This window comes from Canis lupus, chromosome 21 (assembly GCF_048164855.1).
Source record: "Canis lupus baileyi chromosome 21, mCanLup2.hap1, whole genome shotgun sequence".
Taxonomy (NCBI): Eukaryota; Metazoa; Chordata; class Mammalia; order Carnivora; family Canidae; genus Canis; species Canis lupus.
This window is the reverse complement of record NC_132858.1, coordinates 8,669,070-8,685,476: the sequence shown is the minus strand read 5'-3', so window position 1 is coordinate 8,685,476 and position 16,407 is coordinate 8,669,070. Positions and strand designations below refer to the sequence as shown.

General features: G+C 53.7%; 1 protein-coding gene across 5 annotated transcripts in view; it reads left to right on the top strand.

Moving 5' to 3' along the window:
• Positions 1–16,407, top strand: part of SHANK2 (SH3 and multiple ankyrin repeat domains 2) — a 510,376-nt gene that overhangs the window by 162,324 nt on the left and 331,645 nt on the right. For all 5 annotated transcript variants that reach the window (XM_072790331.1, XM_072790330.1, XM_072790327.1 and 2 more), the window contains exon 11: positions 15,126–15,192. In XM_072790331.1, coding sequence (XP_072646432.1) covers positions 15,126–15,192 — 67 coding nt within the window. The remainder of the gene's footprint in view (positions 1–15,125; positions 15,193–16,407) is intronic.

The window sequence follows — 16,407 nt, the reverse complement described above, 5'->3', positions numbered from 1 at the left end:
TTTCAAAGAGGATCACCCTGTCTTGCACTAGGTAGACAGAATGGGGGCTTTTTACCCTAATCTGGTCCCAGATGGGGCTGAAGCAAGACTGGGTTGGTTTTGCAATGATGCGTTCAAGCCCAGCTTGCTCCTCCTCCCAGAGTGGGGCCCTAAGATGCTCTCAGCTAAGCACCTGCTGTGCCCACTGCTCCCTTCTGCCTGGTAGGCCCTACACCCCAGTGCTCATGCCTTGCTCCTTTGCCTTCTGTCCCTCTGAGGTTCAGAGTCCCCTAAAAATATTTGTCTTGAAAGGAAAAGCAGCTAAGTGTTTCTCATTCAGTTTTCCGCTCTTCCTTCCCACCTAGACTTTGGCCCTTTGGGTTTGCAGTTTTGACTGTTCACTAACCCTGCCTAATGCTGAACACTGCACTGAATTCCCTGCACCCAGCAGGGGTCAGCCTAGGATTCCCAGCCCTTTTCCAGAGTTGGAAATGGGCATATGGCCCCAGGGAAAAGCAGCTGTGGGATGTGAGCTTCCCTCCTCACTATGGCCCTGCACAGTGACAGTTGTGGTAGCTCAACAGAGGTGCCTGCTGTGTTGTCTTTGTTCATTCTACTCTGTTCTTCTTGGGGACATGATCACCTGCCTCTAGCGGATCACCTGCCTCTAGCCCTTTCTTCACGCCTATCCATGCTCAAATGGAGGCTTTTTCAGATCATTTCCTAAGCCTTTTGAGCATGACTGCCATCAGTGACGGTGACAAGAATTTGCATGCTCCTGGAGCAAATTTCTTGCTCAGACTTGGAAGCAGTCATTTTTCCAGGGAAGCCTCATTCCTTTTAGCACCAAGTGGTGTTTAGGGGCCACATTCTAAGTGTAAGGGGCGTGCTTATTTACATCATAAGTCATCTCGGTATTGTTAGTAATTCAGGACAAGGTTTTTCCCCTAACCTTGATCCTGCATCTGTGTCCCCTTTCAAACATGCTGAACCCTCAGGTCTCCATCAGCAGTGCTGGTTTATTCTATCATACTCATGCAAAAATCTCCTGGTAATAATGGTGACACCTCCACCAGTAATGTGATGCTGGGATGGTTTAAGTTCTGTTTGTCGTCGGAATAGATCCCATCAGGATGTGCAATGAAGTCTGTGTTTGAAAGTCATTTGGAATAATTTTTCTCTATTTGTTTATGCCACCAGCTCTATATGCATTTAGATTCGTTTTGTTTAATTTTACTTTTGATTGTTAACAACTGGTTTTCAGGTTTTTAAAATTTTAATGATATGTAAAATATCTGCATCATTCCAAAGTCAAATCTATATAACAAGGGAAACATGAAGTCGCCATTTCTCCTTCTCCTTTATAGTCTCTCTCTCTCTCTCTCTTTTTTTTTTTAATATTCACTCATTTATTTTAGAGAGAGCGTGCGTGCTCGTGCACACAGCAGGAAGAGCAGAGGGAGAGAGAATCCTCAGGCAGACTCCCTGCTGAATGTGAAGCCCAACACAGGGCTTGATCTCATGATGCGGGGCTCAACCCCGTGACCTTGAGATCATGACCTGAGCTGAAACCAAGAGTCAGAGGCTTAATCAACTGAGCCACCCAGGCGCCCCCTCAGTCTCTTCTTTCTTTCCCATAAGGACTAATGTTTTTAAACATTTTCTTCTATTCTTTATAGAACATGCTTTTCAAAAATAATAATTATTATAGTAGAACCTGCCATTTATCACGTGCTTGTGTATCAGGCGGTGCTAATTACTCTGCACACACGATCTCACTGGGATTGGCAGGTTACCTGTGAGGGAGGGTCATTATTACCGCCGCAGGTGAGGAAGCTGAGGCTCAGAGATGTGAAGTGACACAGCCAAAGCCACACAGCGCGTGTGCTCTACGCTGGCACTAGAAGCCTGGCCACTCTGCTCTGTTCTCTGTAGCTTTGGAAACCATCAGGTACCAAGTGCTGATTGGTTGCTTTTGATGAATAATTTTTAAAAATACCCACATAGACTTCTGCACGTTTTACTCCTGAGCTGACAAGCCCCCGGGTTGTGCGTGGCTCGGACAAGAAGCCGGGAGTGGGCGGTGGCCTGTGACTCAGGACGCGGTTGTCTCCGTGGGACTGGAGCCTTTGGCCCCTGTCCCCAGGGCGGGAGAGCCATGAGCGCTTGTTAGGAGCGGCGTATGACTTCTGTCCTCGGACCCGAGCCGGCGCCCGGAGCAGCAGGCCCCGGGGATTGAGTTCTCCTGTTGCCTCAGCTCTTGTCACGGCAGGTGAGTGGGTGCCCGCGTTGTAGCAACTGCCTTTCTTTCCCGGCTCCGACAGTGAAACAGTGTAAGACGTGGGCTGGTTGGAGATGCTCCCCTGGTCGCTTTCTGACACCAGGTACAGCCTTAGCCCACGTGTCATGAGAAGCAAGCCGGGCCGGATGGACAGGGACCCGTTCCCTCTCCCGGGACCCTGCTGGTGGCTCCACCGCAGGCCACCTTTCTGGGTCCCCACCCCTCCCCTTGCCTTCCCAGGTTCCCAGGTTCTGTTTCCTAATAACAATGAAGCACAGCAACCCCGAGGAACTTAGCCCTGGTGTCCGGAGCCCCGACACCGCAGGCACAATGCCTGGGACCTCAGGCCTGTGAGGTGTAGCAGGGGAGTGTCTGCTGCTCAGGGAGCAGGTGTGCAGGTGCGCATGGAGCCTGCCTGTGGACTCAGGGTGTCCCGCTCACCTCACCCCTGCTGCTGGCCCCACCGTGCACACAGGCACACTCGGCAGGGAGCCCCCCGTTCTCTGCTCAGACCCTGGGAGACAGCACATGGTGTGCTTGCTGCAGGAAGGGCAGGGGCCTTGGGGTGGTTCAGTGACACAGGGGGACAATTATACCATCACCCTCTTCTCTGTGGATCGGGCCCCATTACGGTTCTGGAGGTGATGTCTGCGCTTGCTGTGCCACCTCGTGAAAGCTGGCTGGGGAGGGACTGGGCAGCCGTGAGTGTGTGTGTGTGTGTGTGTGTGTGTGTGCGCAGCTGAGGCAGGATTTAGCATTTCTGGTCTCTGCCAGCTTTGCATTCTGGAAGCACCAGGGGATTTTCTTCCTCCATCCACTCTGAGCACGTGACAGGTCAGCAGGGCACCTCTGTTGAGACTCCCATCATCCTTTCCGGGTTTCCCATGCCCTCTGACCTGACCCAGAACAGCACCCCTGAGTCCTACCTGCTGGCCCCCTCCCCCAGGAATGTTCCAGAGCAAGCTAGACAACTAGCTCTGGTCTGCTCCCTGCCCAAGATGTGACTGGTGGCTGAGGGGGTCACCTGCCCTGCAGGACTCACGGGACATCCCCGACCTGGATCACAGTGGCTTTGGGGAACCAGGACAGAGGGCGTGGGCAGCGTTGCCTCCTCTTTGATCCTCTGCTGCAGAGAACAGGGGGACTCCCTGACTCCTAGTAGGAAGCGGGTTACTGCCCGGGAGAGAGGGTGGTGGGGAGGCCCACGAAACACAGAGACACACTCAGGTGTCTGCTGGACCAGGTGTGTTAATGGAGTTGATTTGTAGAAATTAAGGTTTTAGTTGATTGTATTTTCATCAAAAACCAGAAAGCTTCAAAACATGACCTTGATTTTGCAGCTAAAAGATACATCTTCCCTTCTGGGGGCCATGCCTCTGCCTATCCCTAGGCTTGCAGGGGCCAGTTCCCTCTTCCTCCCCGACAGAGAGGTCACACCCTGGGGGTGCTCAAGGATCCTCAGACAGCTGGGGCAGTGACATCACAGGGTGGGCTCAGCGATGAAGGTCTCTGATCCAGTCAGCAGGGTCCCAGTGTTGCCCAGGCAGGTGTGAGGCACCCCTGGTGTGGCTCTGGGCCTTCCCATAAGTGGGATACAGCACTGCTACTCTGCTCAGCAATAGCTATTTTGGGGATTATTGTCTCTCATTATCTGTCTACAGACGGCACCATGAATCATAACTGGAAGAATTAAAATGTTAGGCATCAGGACGCAGTTGCTAAGGAATTTGGGGGGAGGGGGGAGGTGTACAGTGCGCTAACACACGTCGGCGGATCTTGGAACAGCTGCCACTCACAGCGGAGAGGAGAGTCCCAGTGGCAGTGAGTGCCTCAAAGGGACCAAGTTCTGTGTTTAAAAGAAGACATCGGTATTTTGATCTGTAATATCGAGACCAAGGACAAACTTGTCATGCAAGCAGGCAGTACCCAGAAATCATCCGTAGGGTGATAATCATGATCACAAGCTGGTAGGCGAGAGCAGTCAGCTTAACCCCCAAGGGGCATTGCTGAGACCAGGGGGGACAGAAGCCCAAATGCAGCCTTGCAGTGAGTAGAGGTCATTGCCAAAGTTCCCATTACCTAGAAGGTTCCTGAGGTTGCAGTCAGAGGCTTTGAAGGTTGTAATTGTCTTGCTCTTCGTATACTTGGCATCTCACACATGCTTCGAAGATGCATTGTTTTTTTTATTGTTGTTGTTGTGCCTTTCTGTGCCAGCTTGGAATTCCCAATCTTCCTCTTGGTTCTTTTGAGCTCCCAGTGAGCCCCCTCTCCCCCGCCCCCGGCCCTGGCTGCCATCAGAAGCAGGCGCCTGTGTCTTCTCAAGGTCCTGCTTGGGGTTGAGGGGGCAGCGGAGCAAGCGTGGTCACTCCCTGGGTGGCCTGAGGGCTCCAGCATAAATCCTCCACAGCCAGGGTTTCCCCTGCTGGCTGTGCCAGGGTAAATACGCTAAATCAAAAAGTGGATTAATTTAAGAGCAATAAACATCCACATAGCCGCTCTAATGAACGCATCCTGACGGCAGCTGTTTTCCCTGATGAAGCGTGATAAGCATTACCTGAGTAATTAGGGGATTGGAGGTACACGGAGCCGTGTTTCCAGGATGGAGGTGTAGGGAACGCTCTGTCGGAGCACAGATGCGCCAGTTGGGCCAGGGTCCCATGTGCGTGAAGCTCCCCCGTCCCAGGACAAGATCGTTCTGCGGCATCTTTTGTTCAGGTCTGGGGCACGATTTAGAGCCAGCATCTTAGCACAAAATCTTCTCTTTCAGCCCCCAAGCCCCAAAAGGGGACCTCTGTGCCCAAGGCATATAGTTTTAGCGGTTTGAATTATTTTCAAGGATCTTAAAAACTCGTTTAGGAAAACAGCCCCCTCTTCGTGCCAAGGTTTACTAGCAGGTTACGGAGAGCCAAAGCACTCTCCCCGGGTTTTTCCTAAGAAAGTAAATGCCTCTGGAATTTTTTTTTTTATTCCTAAAGGTATTAAAAAGCAATTTTATGTTATTTCGTTGTGTTGAATGTAATTCACGAACCTCCCCTTGCATTTTCGCAGCTAGAACCCACTGGGTATTCATTATGTTTCCTGAGTGGTCAGCGTTCCCACAATAGGATCTGTGATTTTATGTGTATGAAGGGAAAAGAAGGAAGAAATATCTCTTTATGTAATAAGTTTCTTCTGTGGCATTGGGATTAATTACAAGCTGGATGTCTTTTTTTTCTAAGGGACACAACCTAGCCTGAATTTCTTAATAAGCACACTTAGGAGGTTGGTGCCAGGACAGGACGGGAGGAGGAGAGGGGGTTTTGCATTTCCTCTTCTTTTTCCTCCCAGAGAAGCAGGGACAGTGAGTGGTGTCAGCTCCCCAGGCTCAGGCCTCCATGGCTCACAGCTTGTCCCCAAGACCAAGAGGTGACACTGGGCAGCAGGCACAGGGCCACAGTGAGTTCTGCAGGGGAGCTTTGCTTTTTGATGCGATAGCTCCAGTCTGTAGGTCAGAAATCATCCCCCAGTGTGACATGTGGCAGTGGTTTTAATGAAATTGTGGATTTGGTTTCTTATGGAAGCTCATCAAAGAAAATTCTTTGGTGGAAGCACCAAATCAGGTCCCGCTTTTATGACCCTACGTGAACAGGTTTTCACGCACATCTTTCACTTTACTTAAGTGTCTTTGCATCGCTGAATAAAGTGAGGTCTTTTGTGTGTGGAAAGGTAAGCCTGAATCTGCTGTGGCCGCCTTTGTGAGCAATCACCACCACCGCCATTCTTGCTCTGCTGATTTTGGGATAAGAAATGGCACTTTTGGGTAAATGCAGTCTTGGACTGTGGCTCCATGGACACTGCCACTGTGGGTCCATCAGCAAGGGCTCCAGTGAGGTGGTGTATTTGGTTCTTGGTCCGAGTTTTGCAACCTTTGCTCTTTCAGACTTCTGGGAAAGCAGAGAATTGATTTTATTTTAAAGAGAACAATGATGAGGTTAAAAAAAAGAGTGAGTGTTTTTAGGAGCAAATGTAACTTAAAACTGCCCATTTTGGGGTGCCGGGGTGGCTCGGTAGGTTAAGTATCTGACTCTTGGTTTCAGTGCAGGTCATGATCTCGGGGTCATGGGCTCAAGCCCGTGTGGGGTTCCATGCTGAGTGGGGAGTCTTCTTGAGAAGAGACTTCTCTCTCCTTCTCCCTCTGCCCTCCCTCTGCTTGCATTCTCTCTCTCTCTCTCTCAAATAAAATAGATTAAATCTTAAGAAAAACCCCACCCATTTCACACACACCCTCAAGAATTAAGAAGATGGACCAAGTGTGAGTGAGGACACGGAGCAGCTGGAACCCCGGCTCGCAGCTGGCAGGAATGCACAACGGCTCCCGTCTGGAAGGAAGGCAGTTTCTCAGGCAGTGAGACATGTGCCCCCATTACTCAGCCACTGCACACGTCAAGAGTGGCCAAAAGAAACCAAAAACACGTGGCCACCAGAGTCCATGTAGGAAGATGTCACAGCAGCTTCATACACCATACACAGCCAAGTGTCCCCATGAACAGGTGCATCCATTTGGTGTGTCCGTCAATGGGATATTCCTCAGCTATAGAGACGAGGACATTCTGGAACCCTGACGCCATGTAGATGAGCCTCCAAAACATGGCACTAAGAGAGGCCGGACCCACGAGCACATGTAGCTTGTGATTCCAGGCATGACCTTCCACCACACAGAGACATGACTAATATATGGTGAGAGGAGCTAGGGCATTCTGAGGTTGTCCGAAGAGGGAGGGGGAAATTGTCCAGCAGGGGTGCGGGAGCCTTTTGGGGTGATGGAGCACTCTGGTTCTTGGTTGGAGTGGTGCTGCATGGGTCTATACCGCATGCTCATCCGATGGTGGGTTCCAGTCTGTGCGTGTCACTGTATATACTGTCACCTAAATAAAAACAGTCTAATGACTGGGAGGGGCAGGAGAGGCACTTGGAGAGTTGATGAGAGGCTGTTTGGGGATGAATGCTGGTCCAGTTGGGTCATTACATGTCAGAGAAAGCCCTTCTTTTCTCTGGATGCTAAAACAGGGAAGCACCACAGTGGTTTGGCAAGAGCAGGTGCATGCCTGCACCCCACCAAGCAGCATGAAAACGACCAGGGGACTAAGGTGACTAGTGTATTGCTTTTCACTGCGCTCTTCTTTCAGTTTTGGGGGTGCATTTGAGAATTTTTATAATAAATCATGGGGGTGGCAGAAATAAAGGCTCTGTGTAAAGATAAGACTCAGGAAGCAATTTCTGCTCCTGTGTTTCCGCCCCCTGACAATTCTCTCTCCGTGGCTCCCGGCCCCCACCTCATGAGCTCTGTAGACAGATAAGATGTTGATGGGACAGGTTCTCAAGCCATCATGTGTGACTGGATGTGGGCTGGGAGAAGGCATGTCCGAGAGGGACATGAGGACGTTCTCCTCTTGTGTGAATAAGCAAGGTGTCTTGGGCTGAGCTGTGTCCTGAAATTCCTGTGTTGAAGCTCTGACCCTCAGCACCTCAGAATGGGTCTATATCTGGAAATGGGGTCTTCAAAGAGGTATGGGGCCATTGGGCTGGCCCTGATCCAGTGTGCCTGGGGTTTCTGTAAGAAGAAGGGATCCGACACAGACATGCATGGAGGAATGACCCCATGAGGACCCAGGGAGAGCACAGCCGCCCACACACATGCAGGGAGGCCTCAGGAGGACCCCATCCTACTGACTTCCAGCCTCCAGGACCAGGAGACCATATACACTTATACCCTTGAAGTTGCCCCGTCTGTCATATTTGTTGTGGTGGCTGGCCTGAGCTGGCTCCTCCGCATGTGTGTGGTGGTCTCAGCTGTCACTTCTTTCTTTGCTTACTGTCCTGCAGAAAATGCCACTGGATTTCTGCTCCCAAATCACATCTCGTACTGATCTCTCTCATATACCTCTTTGTGAGCAAGGTGGCTCTGCCCCAACCGAGGAGCCAGAGCTCTCCTGTGATCAGAGGACACGTGCATAGCGCGCTGGCTGTGAGCCCCCAGGCTTTGGGGTCCAGCATTTGAGGTCTACCCAAATGTAAGGTAGAAATCCAGTATCCTTGAGTCCTACAGCCCACCTCCTCATTGGTGAGGCAGGAATCACAGCAGCGCTACTTAGGGGTGCGTGAGGGTTAAGTCAGATGCTGCAGTTAGGAGCCTGGGGAGCATAGGTGCTAAGCACTGCGCTGTCCCCGCCGTTAACTGCAGCACCATAGTTGTTACCGCGGTGTCCTGGAAGCCAGCCCAGGAGCAGCCTTAACCCCTGAGATTGCGTCCCCAGCCTGGGCCTCCAGGACTGAGAGGCTCTAGAGGCATCTCCCTGCTTCTCTGCCTGCTCATGCCTCTCCAACCTGAGAGTCCCCACACCAGCTGCTCTCTTGAAGGCTGTTTCTCTGCAAACACAGAAGAACCATTTGCTCTTTAACAAGATTTCCGGGAGCAAACAGTGTCCTTCAAAGCTGGTGCTATTTCAGAGGGGAAATTTGCATTTTATTGGCAAATCGGTCTGGGAGGGGGATGATGTACTTGGTGGATGTGAAATAATTACCTCCCGTTTCTGTGTGTGTGCAATGCTAAACTTTTATGCCTCTCTCAGATGTTTTTTATGACTTCTTTTCACCTCGACTACCATAAATATTTTATATAACAGAGGTCTGGATAATGCTGCGCAGAAGACTCTCCTACATAAGAGGGCCTGGGGGTCATGGCCCCTCCGTGGAGCTGGGGGCTCGCTCACCCGGTTGGTGGTTTCCTTGCACAGCTGGGCTCAGCAACTTAGATGATGAAAGTAGATGAGCTGGATCGTAGTCTGTCTTTGCCTGTTGATTGGATCACAAACCTCTAGATGTTGAAGATGGCTTTTCTTCCAAAGTGTGAGCTCTCAGAGCCTACCACAGGGTTCAGTGTCTCCCTTATGACCAGGGAATAATTGAGGTGCGAATCTCAGCTCCCGGAGGGTTACCTTGCAGATATCAGTGCCCTGCTTTCAAACAGTCTGAGCTGTGGCAGCAGGGGCATCATGCAGCCCCCAGAGCAAGGAGACCCTAGGAGTCTCAGCAGGGGGAGACCTTTGTCTGTATCAGGCAGCCCTTCTAAAGGGCTCCCTGGAAGACCCCAGGAAGTACATAATACCCTCTATGGGCTCAAGCCATCCATCCACCCGTCCACTCAATCACCACCCTTCCATGCACTCACTCATCATCCATGTACCCACCCCCTCATGCATCCAACCAGCCCCACCGGCACCTGCCAGCCTTCCTGCACCCTCGGGACCCCAGTGGCCTGGTCCCCATGGCAGAGACCCCTGGGGGCGCTGGGAAGTGGGTGTGATGAGCTCTCTTCCCCACACTGGTCTCAACACCAGGCTCCAGGAGGGCCTCCTTGGCATGGACAGAGGTCCCTATCTCGGACGTCATAACTGATGCCAGCAGGGACAGGAAGTGTTCCCTATGGCTTCCCTGGGAGCCTAAATGGGAGAAATAAAGTCCCCTATGCCTCGTGTCTGTAGAAGGTCTTGACTCCTTCCCAACGGCGGGTGTGGAACTGGGGCCAGAATGGAGGGGACCGGTCTGGTGTGAATGCCCGGTGTGCTCCAGAGGTGGCTGTCTGATGCCCGATAGTCTCGGGTCACAGCCCAGAACTGGCTGCCCACCTGCCTTCAGGACTCTTCCCACACACATGGGCATCCCAGCTCCAGGACTTTCTCTTCCTCACCCCTGCAAGGGCCCCAGCTCCAGCCTTCCCCCTCTGCCATCTCCATCCTGCCTGTTATGGGGCCAGACTGGCATGTACACTGCATCACCAACTGTCCGCCAAATCCCCTGCAGCCCCTGCCAGGGCACCTTCTCCCAGTGCACCTGCCAGCACCCTCTGTGTGTTCCCAAGTGAGGAAGGAAGCAGGTCTGTGGCTTAAGAAAGGAGGGGTCAGTACATGCCTCTCTGAGTCCAGAGGAGCCCCTGCATCTCCGGTCTCCCCAGATCCAAACACCTGCCACAGGGTGGATGCCTACATCTCACGAGGGAGGCTCCCAGATGGCTGGCCCTATTCTGTGCTGTTGAGTTGTTCTTCAGACGGGGTGGGGGGGAGGGGGGAGACAAGGGTGGGGGGGCAGGTGCAGGGAGGGAGGAGGAGGTGGGGCAGGTGAGTCAGAAGGCAAAGGTTCTCCTGTCTTCACACTGTCCCCTCCGACTGCAGGGCAGCATCCATCCTCCTGGAGAGTGCGTTTACACTCCCAGAACACTATTGCTGCATGGCTTTCTGTGGCCCCCCAGCTGAGGCAGCCTGCCCAGTGTGGCTGGTCATACACCCTTGGGGGCAATGTGTCATATCCTCGTCCTTGTGCTACTGCATTCTGCTAAAGTGACTGACCTGTGTGATTCCATTACAACTTCTTTTTAAATGCCTTAGTCAGTGAAAGATATTTATAGCCTTACTCTGTGCCATGATAATTAGGTAAAGATTCTGGACTTGAACGATGTGAGTTAACGTCTAGGCTTCAGCTGTGGGGTGTCAGGCAAGTTACTTAACCTCTCTGTGCCTCAGGGTTCTTAAATGTCAAGTAGAGATAAGGGGGCCCACTTCATAGAGTAGTTAGGATCAGAGGGGGGCTATCCTTATAAAGCCCTTGGAGCCAACTGTGTCCGTGTAAGCACTTGATATCTGTGTGTTATGATTTTTATTATTAATATGATGTGTATACCTGTAACTAAGGAAAACTGACCCCAACATCTTACTTTATTTATGCAACCAAGCCAGCAGCGACACGCTGGCTGGATGGCCCTGAGACACTGCCATCAGACCCGGTCCCCTCTCCATCCTTCCGTAAAGCATTTACCATGCCAAGCCCGGGGTGGGTAGCAGGGATGTTGCAATGGAGCAGGACAGGCAGGTGGCCCCTTCCTACAGGAGAGGGCTTTCCTGGCCCTGAAGTCATCCAGGAGGGACGGTCAAGCAGGCTTCATGGCTGCACAGTACCTCAGTTTGCAGCTCCTAAATCTTTTTTCAGGGAAGTATAAACTTGGACTTGCTGGTTTCTGGTCCTTTCCAGAGTTATTTTTAGCAGCCATCCCGGGTGTGCCATGTGGGGCAGATGTGGGTGTGCACTTGTGTGTGTCTGATTGTGCACAGAGGGCCTTTGCAAGGAGCTGTGTGCCACTCACACCAAAGTAGTCAGTAGTAATCAGTGGCAGTAGTGACGGTGAGCCTTTTTAGGGGCTTCCCACCTGCCAGGCCCTGCTGTAGCCCTATTTATGTGTGTCTTATCGAATCCTCTCACCGAACCCACTTTGCAGATAACAAAGCTGAGGCCCATGGATTAACTGTCATGCCAAAGGTCACACAGTATCGGTCTGGCAGCCTGGGGTCAGAGCCTTTCACCTCTAAGCACCTGTCTGCCTGTCGCATGTGGGCCACTGGGCTGGGGCTATCCTGGATGGATAGGTGAGCGGGGGGCGGGGGGGGCTGATTCTCATCGCGGGAGGGGGCACCTCGGGTGGCCGACTACCTGACTGAAACTGTCTGGACACAGTTTCTCCTTCAACACCTCCCTGCCTTCCATTGCCCCCCGACAGAGGCAGAGCTCTGGGGACTGGTGTTACCCAGAGGTGAGAGGTCAGAGAGGGGTGCGTATGCCAGGGCTGCCCTGCCCCTGTGTGTGTTGTCTGAGGCCTTTCCCTTCCCCCCACCAACCCCCGTCATCCCGGCTCCCCCATGCCTTGGTGGGAGATGGCTATCCCAAACTTCAGGCATCTCTCCAACACCTGCTGGCCCTTGCAGATGGATCATGTTCCATATTTATTTGACCTTCTGGCCAGCTGGTCCACACAGGTGCATTTTGCCTTTTTCATTTAATTGTGGCAAAATATATAAAAACCCTAAATTCTATTATCTTCACCTGTTTTGTGGCATTCCATACATTGTTCTGAAATCCTCGCCACCATCCATCTCTAGAACTCTTTCCATCTTGAGAAACCAAAACTCCATCCCCAGGAAACACTAGCCCGCATCCCCTCTGCCAGCCCCAGCGCCTGCTGTCCTGCCGCGTGTCTTTGTAGATCTGATGGTTCTAGGGACCTCGTGTGAATGAGGGCCTACAGGATCTGTCCGTTCGTGTCTGGCCTGTTTCACGGGGCAGGTGCATCCCTGTGGTAGCAGGTGTCAGGAATCCCGTCCTTTCTAAGGCTGGATAATGTTCCACCGTATGACAGCATTTTGCTCGTCTGTTCCTCTATTGACGGGCACAGGGGTGGTTCCACCTTTGGCTGTTGTGAGTCAGGCTGCCGAGAACATGGGTGTGCAGATACCTCGAGTCCCCGCTGTCTTCATCTGCTTGGGCTGCTGTGATGAAATACCACAGACCAGATGGCTCAAACAATTTATTCCTCACGGTTCTGGCGGCTGGAATCCCAAGGTCAGGGTGCCAGCATGGTTGGGTTCTGGGGAGGCCTTTCTTACTGGCCTTCCCGTTGCATCCTCACAGAGGTGGGGGCATGGGGAGAGCATCTCTGGTATCCTGTCCTTATGAGGGCACAAATCCCATGGCAGGGGCCCCACCCTCATGACCTCACCTGATCCTAACCACCTCCCAAAGACCCCACCTCCATATACCCCAGGGGTTAGGCTTCAGTGTAGGAATTTGGGTGGGGGGAGGACAGAGACATTCTGTGTGCAACGCTCCACCCCGGAAGCCCCCAAACCTGGGTCTTCTTGCATGTGAAATATGTTGATGTCACCTAACAGCCCCAAATGTCTCATGTCATCCCAGCACCATCTCTAAAGTCCAAGGTCCTATTTAAATATTATCCAGCTTGGGTGTGAGTGAGAATCAAGGTATGGTTCATCCCCCAGCCGCAAAGCCGCGAAACGTGACAAGCTGTGTGAGCTCCAGCGTGCAGCAGCGAGACAGGCGCGCGGGAGACATTTCCCTTCCAAAGGAGAAAGTGAGCAGAAGGGAAGGACGTTGGGTCCCCGGCAGCCACGTACCTGGCCGCCTGCTCCGCAAGGTCTTGTAGCTCGAGAACAGATGCTTTACTGAGTCTGCTGAGTCACACGTTAATCTCATCCAGAAACACCCTCACAGACGCACACACCTGGGCGCCCCTGTGGCTCAGTCAAGGTGACACATAAAATTAACCATTGTACTTGCTCTGGGTCCCTTTGGGTCTAAAGCCAGATGTGGGACTCCTGGATCGTACAGTAATGCCGTCAAGCTTTCTGAGGCCCTCCAAACTGTTTCCCACTGTGCCTGCACCCACTGGCATTCCCCGCAGCGGTGTCACTGGGTTCTATGCTACATCAGCCCTGCAGACCCTTCCTTCTGAGCCCCTATGTGCCAGCAGCTCTGTCTCCAGCTCCTCAGGGGGCTGCGTGGACCCCCCAGCTGGGCTCCCTGTCCTGTCTCCAGGGTCCTCGCCAGGTGGGCGGTCCCCATAGGAGCATCATTCTACCTGACAACGGTTCCAGCTCTGCTTCTGTCTTTGCAGACCCAGCGGCTGCCCCCCAAATGGTCTTTGCCTCCCACCTTTTGCCCACCCTACCCCCAGCTGGTGTAGACGGGCTGCCACAGCTCCTCTTCCACTAGCAAGTCAGGCAGGGGCCAGCCTTGGCTGCTTCTGCTCCTGTCGGGAGGCATCATTGGAGGGCAGTAGGAGGTGGTGCCCAGGAGTGGAAGCCAACATCACTCCCCAGGGCAAGGGTCTGGGATCCGTGGTGCCTGTAGCCGTGTGGCCCCCCGGCCTCTGCGCTGAGTGGCATTGGTCCAGGGCACTCCAGGGCAGTGGGCCAGATGGGCAGAGACATACATTCAAGCAGCTTCTTGTGAGGAGCTGGCTCACGTGGCCATGGGGGCTGCAAGTTTGAAATCTGTAGGGCAGGGGGGAGACTGGCAGGGGAGGCTGCAGGCTTGAGGCCGGATGTCTTCTCTGGGAAACCAGGTTTTTCGAATAAGGCCTCCCCTGCCCCGACTGTCCCTGAAAGTCACCCGACCATAGATGTGTGTGTGTGTGCAGGCTGACTCCCCCGCGGGTGTAGACTGATGGTGCCGGGAGCCCTGCCCATGTGGGTTCTGGCACCGGTCTCCCTGGGGTCCCCCGGCAGGCCTTATTGCTTTAGCTCATGGGTCTGTCGGGCCCGGGTTGGGACCATTTCCCACAGTGTTGCCCTAGTGTTCTGCACGCATGCAGGGCTGGAGTCTTTCCCGCTGAACTGAAATCTGATGAAGAGCTTTAGGTACTTTTTGGAGGATTCCCTTCTTGCTATGGGGAGGATGGGGCTCCCGGGTGTGCCTGGTGGGCGTACAGGTCACTGAGCGCCCCGCTGCTGTGCAGGTGGCCCCTGCGGCGGGCTTCTGGGCAGAGGCACGTTCTCCTGTAGGTTCTTCTCATGACACAGCGGGGGGGGCCACAGGGGGTCCAACGTGGTGTTTGACTCTGCGGGTTTGAGGGCTGATGGATTCTGTGGCTGCCGTTTAAAGAGCCGTGACTGTTCCTGCCATTTGAGGCAACACGGATGGTGATTGGCGCGGACCCTGCTGTGCACTGGGAAATTGCTGAGGTGATTGATCCCAAACGTTGTCATCACAGGGAAAGAAGGTTCTTGTATCTACAAGAGGTGACGTGTTGCGTAACCTCACGGCGATCTTCCCGCCTTCTTTGTATGTTGAGTCGTTAATGTCGTGCTCTTGAAACTCACACAGCGTCGTGTGTCCCTTGTATCTGAATAAAACCGAACATCTCTTGCTTCAAAACCAGGGGGCCGTGAGTGTGCCCTGCTGCGGCGAGGCCATCGGGGGTGTGGACGGGTGCGAACGGCCGTGCCGTGTGGCTGCCACCTTAACGCCGTGTCCGCTCTTGCAGGTGGCGATCATAGCCGGCAACTTCGAACTGGCGGAGTACATCAAGAACCACAAGGAGACGGACATTGGTGAGTGGGCTCGGGGACGCAGGGCTCCGTCGGGTGGGCGGACGCTCCCCGCCTCCTCGCATCCTCACGAGACTGGCCCGGGGCCCGTGTTTAACAGAACCTCACGGAAGCGTGGTCCTAGCCGCGTTTCCATCTTCGTGCTCATGTGTCCGTGACTCATGGCACGCGGTGCATGTCGGTCACTGTCGTCCACCTGGTGTGTGGGACGAATCTGCGGCTAGCCTAGGCGGGTCTGTTGGAAGATTCTGTACAGTACACACTCTCATTTAAACTAAGAGGTGGCCATGTGAGGCAGAGCAGAGACCCGGTGGGACCCCTGACCTCCGGCTCTGAGGCCATTCCTCTGCCCCCGCAGTGGCGCTCATGACCATTCCCCTTTCTAGTACCCCTTATGCCATCCAGGAGGACCGTGTCTGGGGCTCCTCCTCTGTCCCATCGCCCTGCGGGCGGCTGGGCCCAGTCTTGCATCTCCGAAGAGCCCGCTGGCCTGTTTCCTCCGGCCCCGGGCCTGCACAGGACCTGCAGCGGGGAGCAGTCCCAGTGGACCAGCAGTGGTGAGCTTTCGAAGTCGGTGCCAATCCGTTGATGGGGTGGGCGGCAGGCTCGAATGCACCTGGAAAGGTGGCTGGATGGCATCTGTGTCTTACTGCTTGTGGCCCTCACCCCGTGTTTGGTGTTGGGGGTGAGGGAAACTACCTGTCTGGTTGTCAAGTCTTTATCGAGTCTTTACCATGTTCAGTGTATGGCTGGTACCCTTCTTGGGTCTGAGAATTGTGCAAGGATGCGGAGGCAGATGCTTTGCTTGCGTCATCCAGCACCCTGTGCAGTACATCAGGGCCTCCCGGGGGCCGCGTCTGATGCCAACACGGGTCCCTCCTGTGAACCAGGCAAAGGGCTGCATTGCTCTGAGACCTGGGCCTCCAGCTAGGCTGCATCAGCACCTCTGTGAGCACGTCCTAAAGATTGCTGACTTCGTGTCCGCCACGCAATTTAGGGAATGGGCTGAGCCCATGGGGTGCCAGCAGCTCCCTTCCTGCCATATCCCCAGCACAACAGAGTAGCACAGTGGGATGGGGTTAGCTTGAGGTCTGAGGGGATCGGCTGCTGTGCTGGGAAGTGGAATCTAGAGCAGGGCACGCCGCCCAGGAGGGGCAGGGAGCATGTGCAGGCCCCACCCACCACCGCAGCGCCTCCTGAGGGGAGCTGGTTGTGGGG